Genomic DNA, 12,132 nt, shown 5'->3' with positions numbered 1-12,132 from the left:
GTGGAAGAAAGATGAGACAGTTAGCTTCTGTAAAGACTTACAGCTTTGGAAGCTCAATGGGGTTGCTGCTATGAGTCAAAATCAACTCAAGGACAATGAGTTCAGTTTGGGGTTTTTACTTACATAATACTATCCAGTAGCTAGAAGTATCAATAACTAAGTTCCCAAGACAAAACTGAATGAGAAAAGCAAGCTGTAGAGGAAAATGATCAGCATGGATCTTTTTGGTTAATTGAAAAGTACACAAGACAACTTTACATATTATTACAGATACACACGTCGATGGACAAACACATAATCCAACGTAGTGGTTGTCCACTGGAGCCAGGGGAGAGGATTAGGAAGGGAGGATGCACAAGGGGTTTTAATTGTATCTGTGACATTTATATTATAAAATAATATTTTAAAAAATACATATCTGAGTTTTAAGAAAAGAAAACGATGCAGGAACATTCTAAGAGGAAACAGCCAAAGCAAAGGTCCTGAGACAGAAAGGTGCTTGGGGTGTTTGAGGACAGAACAAAGGTGAGGATAGCTGCAGCAAGCAAGGAAAGAGAGCTGAAAAGCTGAAGTCAGAGAGGTGGGCAAGGGCCAGATCATACGAGCCCAGGCAAGCCGTAAAAATAATTAAAAATAGTGAAAAAATAATATTAGAATCTTTATTACTGCTGCTATAAATAAGATGCCATTTTCCAAAACACCAGGCTTTTCTAACTTCAGAAACACCATGCTACCCTCTTCTACTGTTTTTCCACCGTTCTCCAATTTGTCATCTTGCTGGAGTGGAAACTGCCAATTCCATTTTAGTCCACAGCTATAAAAAGAACGTTGGAGCCGGTGGTGCTGATGACCAAACACGGGCGCTAAGATTAGCCAGGGAGGCTGTCACCTTTCCTTAATGTGAGAACCAGCTGGGATTCCCCTTCCTTGGAAAACCTCAGCTGTTCCATTCCACCCCGCCCCACGGCACCCTCGCCGGCCCAACTATCCATGGAGATGGCAACGGGGATGCGTTTTGGAAAAAAGAGGTTGAGCAACAGGGATTCCCCCTGCAGAAGGCGGCTGTGGGCTGGGAGGTGAGTCCTAGGGGTCACCAAGAGCAGGATCAGCTCTCTACAAACCCCAGGCAAGTGCCTCCCCACTGACAGAGGCCTCCAGGAGCCAGAAATCCCCCAGGGGACCCCCTCCTCAGGGGCTCAGGGGTATCTCGGCCCCCACTGCTTGTCTGTTATCATCCACTTAAGCATTTGCCTGGTATTCTGTACCTGGACATGAAAGGGTTAAAATGGATCCTCTTGACCCCGGTGACCCACTGGAGTCAAGTGTCCATATTGCCAGAAAGAGGTTCAAGTCAGTGATTCAGAGCAGCTGAAGGGTGTCCAGCAGAAATAACCTATAACCAGAAGGCTGGCTGTTCAAATCCAACAACCACTCCTTGGAAGGAAGGTTGGGAAACCTACTTCTGTAGTGCTACTGCCTCGGAAACCCAAGGAGGGGTCGCTATGAGTCAGATCTGACTTGATGGCAGTGGTTTTTTTTTTTTTTTTTTTTTTGGTTTTAAGCTTCTTCACAGTAGGACAGCAAGGGCCAAGGGTGCAGAGGCTGGAGTCAGGCTGACTAGGGTTAAATCCCAGCTCTGTCATTTACCAGCTGTGTGAGCTTCACTAAGTCACTTCACCTCTCTGTGCTGTTTCCCAAGATCAGTAAAAAAAAAACTGGGGAGGCAGTAACCTAACTTACACAGCTGACATGAGGAGTCAAATTAGTTAACATATATAAAGTACTTACAACAAGGCCTGGCATGTGGCTGCCTGTTATTATTTATTGTTTTTTAATGTCTCTTGGTTACATGAAATACAATTTTACTCATCTTTGGCCTCTTATAATGGTAATAACAACAGAGGCTAACTAAATGAGCGTTTACATGCCAAGCCCTATTGCCAGCCATTCCTCAGAGGAAGACTAGGCAATCTACTTCCATAGAGATACTGCGTTGGAAACCCAAGGAGAGGTCCATGTGTCGGAACTGACTTGACAGCAGTGAGAGATGCTAAGAGCCTCCCCTGAATGATCTCATTTAACCTGCCCCCTTTCCCAAGAGAAGTTGTTGTGGTTGTGGTGGTTGTCGTCAGGTGCCAGCAAGTCAATGCTCAACTCATAGAGAGTCCCCGTGACAGAGCAGAACCACCCCCACAGCATGAAGTAATCTTTATGGGAGCAGACTGCCAGGTCTTTCTCCCACAGAACCACTGGGAGGGTTTGAACCATCAACCTTTTGGGTAGCAGCTGAGCGATTAACCACTGCACCAGCAGGGTTCCTTCTCCAACAGAGGGAGATACTACCAGAATCTATACTTTATGAAGGAGGAAACGCTGGCTCAGAGAGGTGAAGTGACTGCCAGGGTGACACAACTCCTTGGTGGCATGCTAGGGATTCAAACCCAGGCCATCTGACCTCAGAGCTTCTGCTTATAGCCACCACTAAGGATGGCCTCCCAAAGCCTGCCTAGTGCAGCACCTGGGGCAGTGTGCGCCAAATAAATAATGACTCTGCTAAGAACCCAAAACCAAAAAAACCAAACTCACTGCCATCAAGTCCACCCCGACTCACAGTGACCCCCATTGGGTTTGCAAGGCTGTAAATCTTTACAGAAGTAAATCTTTACCCCCATCTTCCTTTCGCAGAGTGGTTGGTGGGTTTGAACCACTGACCTTCTGGTTAGCAGCCAAATGCCTTATCTGCTATGCCACCAGAGCTCCTTATGCTAAGAACCCAAAGACTGATGATACTGGAGACCAGAATGCTAATAGTGAACACTCAGCAAGCACTTACGACACGTAAGTACACACTTCCCATGTCTGCATTTTTCTGGAAGAGGGAAGAATTGTCATTGTCTCCATTTACAGAGGGGAAACCAAGGCCCCAGGAAAGTCTGGGCAACGGGACAATGTGCACACGGTCTGCAGGCGAGTCCCCTGACCCCTCCCTATCTCCCATGGATGCCGGGAGGATTAGATGAGATTGCACAGGCCAGGCAGAGGGCCCGTCCAGGCATGGTGCTCAGCAACAGGGAAGTGTTATTATCACTCTTGTTGACACTCAACTCTTCAAAGGTGAAGCAGACTCTATTTTCCTCCTTTCATGAGGTAAACATGTGAAATCCCTTCGGAAACCAAAAGAAGCAGCTAGAGAATAAATGCTGCCCATCTGTTCATTTATGTATCCACTCATTCAATCAACAAATATTTAATTGACACCCTTGAGTAGCTTCAAAAGTGAGTGAGCTTCCAGGCAGGTTGAGGGCCAGCTGGCTCCTACTTCCATGAGAAACTTGGTAGGGCCCAACCTCTGAGCCCTTCCTGCTCGGCTCCACCAGCCTGCCGTGGAGACTCTGCTGCCCTGGACGTGAGAGACAAGAGTTTGGACACAGGCCTTGTGGTTCCCGGTACTCAATCACCACTGGCCTTTTGAACACACGAGACATTTTCTAACTTCCTTATCTGCTTAAGAACTTTAGGGTCAGATTAATCCCGCATTCACACTGTGGGCCCAGCTCTCTCTTTCAAGTGTGGCTTCCCGTCCAAGAGGCAGGCAGGTGAGCGTGGCTGTTGCAGCCGACTCTCTCCCACCAGAGGACAAAAAAGTCTTCAACCTCACAGCCACCTGGAGATGCTAAGAGGCCACTCACATGCATATGAAATTATTCATTGGAAATTCATAGGAAAAAAACAAAGAACTTGAAGGCAGCACTGTGAAGATAAGTAATAATGGTGAGTGTCTCCTATTAGCACTTCCCCTGTGCCAATAAGGCACTTTGAAGCCATATGCTGCTTCTGGAAGTCAGCAGAAAGCCCACAGGCTCATTTCCTGGTCCTAGAAATGCATCAAAGCCAGAAAGGCTATGCTCACTTGGTGACTGACATTTCAAGCCACTCCCTTACTCAAGAATCCATGATGACTCCCTAGTACCTTCCCATGTGCAGACCAAATGCGGCCATGTTGCTACGTGGCCCTGGGAGACCTCTCTGTTCTGTTGACCGGCCTCTGCTTGAACCACTTGAATCTGCTCTCTGCTTTCATGAAAGCTCATCAAATTCTTGCTTAGAGAATATTTTTAATAATACTCCCAACTGAAAAATAAGCCTTCCCCAAAGCTCTGGTAGCATAGTGGCTAAAGCACTTGACTGCTAACCAGAAGGCTGGCGGTTCAAACCCACCAGCTGCTCCTCGGAAGGAAGGTTGGGCAATCCTACTTCCGTAGTGATACTGCCTTGGAAACCCAAGGAGGGGTCGCTATGAGTCGGGGTCGACTCGACGGCACATAACAACAACAACAACAACAAACATCTCAAGACCTTTAAAAATGGACATACCCTTTGGATTCATTAGGCCACACCTGGACCTTAACCCGGGGCAAGAACAATTACAAGTAATGGAGTCAAACCTGTGAGAGCTGGAACACAGCAGGTCGACCACATTCCCTGAGTCTCACAAGCGTTCTGCCTCTGACAGGGTGCCGCCTTACCACTTTTCTATCGCTTGTTTTAGTGAGAAATGTGAGTTTCTCTTCTCCGATAGGTTTCCACCTGACACAGGTTCTGTCTTTGGCAGGTTTCTCCATGTGAGCTACGGAGCACAGTTCTACTTGCCTCGATATATTCAAACCTCACCTGGACAGGTAGGCATTGTCACTGTCCCTGTTTTTCAGGTAGGGACAGAGGAAGGAGCCCTTCCACAGGTGACGCCACAGGTGAGCAGCAGAGCTGGGCTGGAAAGCCTGGTTGGCTGGCCCCTCTCTCTGCGTTCCTCACCCCTCACAGCACCACCACAGCCACCAAATTCTCAGTGACAGGCCCTCTGCCTTCTAAACCACTCTCGAGCCCAAATCATTCTCCACTCCTCACTGCCTAGACCTTACACTTCATGCCTGTTTGCTGCAGTGTCCTCATCAAATGTCTTTAAGATAAATTCTGCCTCTCAGCAAGCTTTCAAAGGGGGAGGATGCAGTTCCCACACGCTAGCTCCAGGGCCAGCACAGTGCTGGAGGTGGCTTCAGGTGAACCGCAATAAAGCATGCCTTCCCCCAAGACATGGCTTCCCCCAGTCAGAACCCATGTTAGCACATATGCAGATGATGCGCCTGATCTGAATGCTCTTGTGCAGTGCACCATCCCACAACTGGATGGCCCGCCTGTGAGAGTCTGGACCAGGCAAAGGACGGTAAACAAACAGGCAAGCGTCACCACCCCTTTCAACCTGCTGAACACTTTAATGAAAACGAAAACAAAAAACAAAAGAACTAGCTCTAGCAGCCGTCTATCAGATAATTGCATAACCTGGTTGTTTTGCCTCCTTCAGATGATTATCTTTTGACTGCTCTCCCATTGGCAAAGGATATTAACACACAGTGGATGGAAGAAAGAAGGCAAAGGGCCAATAAACAAAAAACATTAAACCTCTCACAGCAAAGGAATGCAAAGTGAAAAAGAAGTATCAATTCAGCAGATACTTTCTTTAAAAATGGTGCTTCTGGGAGGGGCTAGAATGATTAATGACAAAGGACAGACAGAAGCTCAATTTATAGATAATTAGTAATGTATTCAAAGCCTTAAAAGCCACTATCTAGAATTCCATCGCTAGGAATCAGGCCTAAACAAACAAAAAAGATACAGAGAGATTCATATACAATATGATTAATAAACCCTAAAAGTTCATTATAGGCTAAAACAAAGTTATTGAAGGTAATTGCAGCACTATAAGTAACCAATGCCTCTTGTTTTTTCTTTCTTGAACATTTTACTATGGTTTGGGTCAACATTTATACAGCGGATTTGTTTTCCATTCAACAATTTACGCACATTTTGTTCTGTGGCACTGGCTCCAAGCCCCTCAGTGTAAAAAGCTCTTCATCCTTCCTCTCGGGGCTCCTTCTTTTCTGTCCCTTCCCACCTTCTGAGCTTTGTTTTTGGGCAAATGCCACCCTCTTGGTCTCGTATGATTGATGGATCTGAGAAGCACGTTCCTCACAGGCGAGTGCTATTGTCACTTCATAAGCCTGTCTACTGTTTGGCTGAAAGGTGTCCCCAGGGGCGGGCTCAGTTCCAGGTATGAAGAGTATCTCACGACCACAGGGTCGGGAGTAAGTCTCGTCTTTTGTTATGATTCTGAATTTTGTTCTCCATTTCTCTCCCACTCTGTCCAGGACATTCTCTGGTGACCCTGATGACAGCGGTCAACAGTGATAGCCAGGCACCATCTAATTCTTCTGGTCTCGGGCTAGGGAAGGTTAGGGTTCTCATGGCCCATCGGACTTCTGGACTGATTAATTCCTTGAGATTTTTTTTTTTCCTCACTCTTTGCTCCGGATGGGGAGAGACCAATAGTTACACCTTAGATGACCACTCACAAGCTTTTAAGACCTCAGTCACTACTGTCTTTGTGGACTATGTTATGGCAGTTGACCTACATGTCCCCCAAGACTGTGGTCCTAAGCACCCAAGCCCAGTGACTCAGTCCCTCAGGGTGTTGATTATGGGTAAGAAGTTTTCCTAATCCCCCTTATGCTCTACTACATACATGAACATATTTGCAGCACATACAAATATACGTGAATAAATATCTTCTGCCAAACCTATAGTCACGGGTATACTGTTCACCTTCCCACACCTGTTCAGCTGCGTGTCTACCTGTGTTTCCATTCACAGATTGCTTTTGTTCCTGTTAATGCAACATTGTGTGTGTAATTGCATTTATTTTTGTTGCCGTTAACTCTTGTACACATCCCAAGTCTTCCTTTGTCTTGGTCATACTGTGCTGATCTCCCCTTACTGTATACTGCCTGTCCCTTCATCCGACTTAATACACGCCTACTTTCTAGTTAGTGTCCTTCCCTCCCTCCCATCTCTGTTAACCATCAAAGAATGTTTCTTTCTGTGTGTAAACCTTTTCTTGACTTTTTATCATTGTGGTCTCATATAACATTTGCCTTTTGGAATGGACTTACTCAACTCAATGTAACGTCTTCCAGGTTTATCCATGTTACGAGGTATTTCACGGATTCATCATTATTCTTTGATGCTGCATAGTATTCTGTTGTGTGTATGTACCACAATTTGTTTATCCACTCATCCGTTGATGGCCACTTGGGTAGTTTCCACCTTTTTGCTACTGTGAATGAACATGGGTGTGCATACAGCGATTCATGTCATGGCTCTTATTTCTGTAAGATGTATATCTAGCAGGACTGCTAGCTCCTAAGTAGCCAATGCTTATTAAATGCTTATGATGTATCTGGTGCTGTTACAATCATTCTACATGTAATACCTCATTTAACCTTGGTGGTCACACTATGGACCAAGAACTTTGTTATTACCATGCTATACGTGAGGACATAGAGCCACAGAAAAGTTAGGTGAGTGGTCTAAGATCACAGAGCAAGCGAACAGCAGAGCCAAAATTTGAAGCCAAGATATGCAGGCCTAGAACATACTTAATCATCATGCTGTTCAGTATTCCTTCTTGATAATAGCAAAAGATTGCTTCTCCACATGAAAAAAATAATTACAAAAAAAAAGAGTGGCGAGGATGAAAAATCTTAGCATCCAACAAAACCATGCAGGATCAGTAAAGATACAATATGCATCATTCCTCCCTGGAGGGCTGTATTTCCATTATAATCTCTGAAGATAGGGGAAACATCTCAGAGTGAGTAAAAAGAGCAGGGTATGAAACTCACACAATGTTATCTATTTCCCAAGTCAATGCTGTTTAGAAGAAATGTACGTCTCCTTTTATACAGCCCTGGAATACAAGAAAAAGAGCTTAAAGGTTGCCTGACCTGTGGTCTTCTCGGTAAACACGACTTTGGACTCAGCCGTGAAGTTCTGCCCCGTGAGGATCATCTGCTGGCCCCCGTAGACCAGGCAGCTGTCGATGTCTTGTCTCTCAACCATGGGCAACTCGTGGGCAGACCGCTGGGCTGAGGGGGAGGAAAAGAAAAGTCCTGTGATGAGAGGAGGTGTCCAGGTCTGCAGGAAGTAGCACTTGCTTTTATACTGACGTGACACCCCAACCCAGCTCCCAATATGCTCTGTCCACCTTTATCACCCCATTGCCATTGCCAGCCTGGAACCATTACCCCCTGCCCACCTGTGGCTCTAAGATGTATGCTCTTGAAAAATGCCCTCAAGTCCCAGGGGGAATGTTCCTCTAACACATGCTTCATTTGACAAATCAATGCACAGAGCCTCTCCTTATGGGGAGGAAGTGGTGGATAAGAACTTGATCTTTTCTTTTTAATAAAAGAATGGGAAAATCAGTTTTTTCCTAAGAGATTTCCTTTGTGAGGGCACACATTTCTCTTTTTGCATCTCACATCAGCAAAATTGGAAGGGATCAAGCATTTCAACTTTAAGGCCTGGTTCCTGAAGGTTTTAGACATGCTTACTGGCAATTCATTCGCAACGCTTGACATGGTCTTCAAGACACCCATGACCTGCCTATCACCACTGTGGCCCGATTCCTGGAATTCCTCTCCTTTTTCTGGCCTCCTTGCTGTCTCAAACACAACCAGTGTCCTCCTAACAGCACTCGCTGCCCTTTCTGCCTGGAAGGTCATCCCTGTTACCTCCACCGGCTCTCTCCCTCACTCCCTGCAGGTTTCTATTCAAATGTCACCTCCTCAGAGAGACTTCCCTGAACTAGCCCGCCGCCTCCCCCCTCTTCGGTCCTGCTTGATCTGGCTTGGCTCCCTCCCCTCACAAGGTAAGCCCCAGGAGGAAGGGGCTTGACTTTGTGGTTGGTGTAAGTGCAGGGCTGGCCACAGTGCCTAGGACTTAGGGGAAGGTGCCTGAGATAGGCAGGTACGTAGACGATAGACAAGTATCCCTGACACATCAATACATCCCAGTTTAGCTATGTATCTTGATACGCAGACATCTATACAGCTACATATCTTGATACAGCTATCTCTCTCTAGACACACACACATCTTGATGTAACTACTGCATTTTTATGCAAAAAACACACACACAACCAAATAATGTTTGGTTGTGTGTGTGTTTTCCCCCCCGCAAACTGTGCAACTCCCTGCACATTCGTTTCCTATGTATGCTATGCATGTAATATGCATGTGTGCATTTACATGGGCTCACACGATGCGAAAATACAGTACATATCTTGATCTGTGTATATCTCTTTATATAAATCTTGACATATAAAGATATCTATCTATCTATACTCAACTCCAAACTACATCTTGACATATCTCTCAATACATTTATATTTATAGATACCATAAGTGTAAGATGGTGGGAGACGAACAGGTCAGGCCTGTGTTAAGTCCTGCATGTTCGCAGCAGCCCTCTGAGAAAGGAAGTAGGAATATTATTGGCATTTGACTAGGGAAAAAACTGACAGATCAGGTCACAATCTCCTTGTGAAGGTCATGTAGCCAAGGTCATGTACCAAGGCCATGTGGCAAGGCTGAGATTTGAACCCTCAAAAGCAGAGCTGTCCAGCTCCAAAGCCAAATCTCTTAGCCACTCCAGGCAGCCATTGATTCTGCCCGAAGCCGGGCTGTGGGAAACAATGAAGAGCCTCTCCTAGCTGCGTTCTCCAGGCAGGATGGGAACCAGGGCCCGGCCTCTGTGTATGACCCACTTCCGCAGGCCCCACCTTTGCAGCGTGGGCTGAAAAGGAGGGGCGTCCCCGAGTGAATCAGCTAGGTTCCTAGGGTTCCTCCCGGAGCCCAGGGTCCTGGGCAAAGGGCCAGGCCTTCTCGTGCCAGGGGCCTGTGGACCTCTCCATCCGGGAGCCTGGGCAGCAGCTGTGTGAGGCCCAACCCTACCCACCGGGCCTGCCTGGGCCTCCAGGCAGCTGAGCAGCCCCCTTCATTGCCCCGAAGCTACTGGGGCCTCATTCAAACAGCTCCTTATGCAAATGATGTGCTTGGCAACGTTTAGGCAATCTGTCGTGGGCCAGCCAGATGCTTCCAGACACTTCTTCACCTTGAAAGTATACCACCAACCCAGAGACTTAGGACAACCTCGCTGACAGTTTCCCTGTTCTGGCTCTGCCTGGCCTCTCTCTGCCCCAGAGCCCAGCCTACCAGCTGCTGGTCTGAGGGGCTGCTGGCTGAGATATGCATTAAGAAGGCCACGCCCCAGACTCTGCTAACGTCTCCAGCACGGGGTGCAGTATCCGTCCTATCCTTCAGTATTGGAGTTTTGTGAGGACTTCCTAACTGAGCTGCCATAAATGGAGATTTATAAGAAGTGAGAAAAGCAGCCCTGTCACCTGGAAAAGCAGATCCCCTGGCTTTTAAGATCTGCCTCTGATGGACAGCTGGGCACTTCTGACTCCAGGAGTGGGTGGGGAGTGGGCAAGAGCCATCCCCTCCCACTGGACAGGTGGGAAGGCTGAGTCATCACTACTGGGCAAGCTGGCCAGGGGCTTGCAACGAGCCAGGCCGGGAGAGCCTTTGATGCTGGGCAGGAGCTGGCCTGATGGCTGCTTTGTAAATCACCCAACATGGCTGCGAACCCAAATCCTCTATTTCCTGAGGCAGCTTCTCTGATCCTCCTTCAAAGCCTCACAATTCTGAGGGACCAACTGCTTCATCCTTTGCTAAGCATGCATGGCTCACCTCTTCTACGTATCTGAAGGAAGATTTTTTTTTTTTTTCATGAAAATTAAGAGATAGAAAGGTAAGAGAATGAGAGTCCACCAACTTCTGTACTCATTCATCCCAACGCCAGTCTTGTGGCTCAAAGGACAGTCTGTGGACCAGAAACGTCAGTCCCCAACAGCTGTTAGAGACGCAGACTCCCAGGTCTCAGTCAGCCCCACTGAACCTGACTCTGCATTTCAACAAGATTCCACTACTGAGTTGAAGCAAGAGCCCTGGTAGCGCTGTGGTTAAGTGCTCGGCTTTGCATACAAAGGTTGGGGGTTAGACCCCACCAGCCGCTGTGGGAGAAGGATGTGGCAGTCTGTTTCCGAAAGTCTGCAGCCTTGGAAAGCCTATAGGGCAGTTCTGCTATGTCCTACAGAGTCACTATGAGTCAGAATTGACTTGATGGCAAAGGATTGGGGTACCAAGTTCGAGACGTGCTGCTGCCCTGACACAGCTCAGTCCTGGCACCTTAGCATCCACTGGGGAACTTAGAAAACATCGAACCCCAGATTGCAATTCTTGAGCAGGGGTGGTCTGCCTCAGCATGATGGACGTTTGAGGCCAGACCATTTTTTGTTCCAAGTGCCTTGGTGGCACAAAGGGTTAACACACCCAGCTGGTCACCAAAAGGCTGAGTCTCCCCTGAGGTGCCGCAGAAAAGAGGTCTGGTGATCTCCTTCTGAAAAACCAACCTTTGGAAAACCTACAGAGCACAGTTCTGATCTGACAAACATGGATCTGTCCTGGGTCAGAGTCAAGTCGACAGCAACTGATTTTTAATTCTCTGCGGTGGGGGCTATAGGATGTTTACCTATATCCTCAGGCCCTACTCACCACAAGCTAGTAGTACCCCTCCTCAATTGTGACAACCAAAAAACATGTCCAGACGTTGTTCAGTGTCCCCGGGAGGCAAAGCCCAGCCCAGTTGAGAACCTCTGTCCTGGAAATTCTGATTTGACTGGTTGAGGGTGGGACTCTGGCATGTACTTCTTGCTTTTCAATAACCTCAGAGGATCCCAGCGGACCTCAGCCAGGTGTGACAGCCAGGTGCGACTGCATGGGCACCAACTACTTGGGCACTGGGGTCAGAAAGCTGGGGTTTGACTCCCATGTCTGCCACCTCACTGCTAAGTGATGCTGCACAAGTCACTTCATCTCTGCATCCCAAATGCTTCCTCTGAAAAAATCATAGTAACACCGCCCTTGTGGGCCTGCTCCAGGCCACAGGAGAGGTACCACGTGGAGCCGTGTGGATAGATGACACACCTCTGGTGAAATGTCTAACATAGACAAAAACCCTTAACCAACACCCAGTACTCAAAACCACGGAAGAAACTGCCACCTTAGCTATGGTTAACCTTCAAAACGCCCTGCTTCTTTCTCGCTTGGTCATCTCCTAAACACAGTCTCATGCATCTTAAACCCTTAAATTACAATGCTGGAGCAGCAAGGAAAG

At 47.3% G+C, this 12,132-nt stretch overlaps 1 protein-coding gene across 1 annotated transcript in view; it reads right to left on the bottom strand.

The window, feature by feature from the left end:
* NFATC2 (nuclear factor of activated T cells 2) overlaps positions 1-12,132 on the bottom strand; it is a 153,849-nt gene that overhangs the window by 29,981 nt on the left and 111,736 nt on the right. The window contains exon 6 of the mRNA XM_007938426.1: positions 7,834-7,979. Within this exon, the coding sequence (XP_007936617.1) occupies positions 7,834-7,979 (146 nt within the window). The remainder of the gene's footprint in view (positions 1-7,833; positions 7,980-12,132) is intronic.

Source organism: Orycteropus afer, unplaced genomic scaffold, assembly GCF_000298275.1.
Source record: "Orycteropus afer afer isolate SDZICR_OR568_19922 unplaced genomic scaffold, OryAfe1.0 scaffold00049, whole genome shotgun sequence".
NCBI lineage: Eukaryota > Metazoa > Chordata > Mammalia > Tubulidentata > Orycteropodidae > Orycteropus > Orycteropus afer.
The sequence above is the reverse complement of the archived record's forward strand: the minus strand, read 5'-3'. Positions and strand labels throughout refer to the sequence as shown.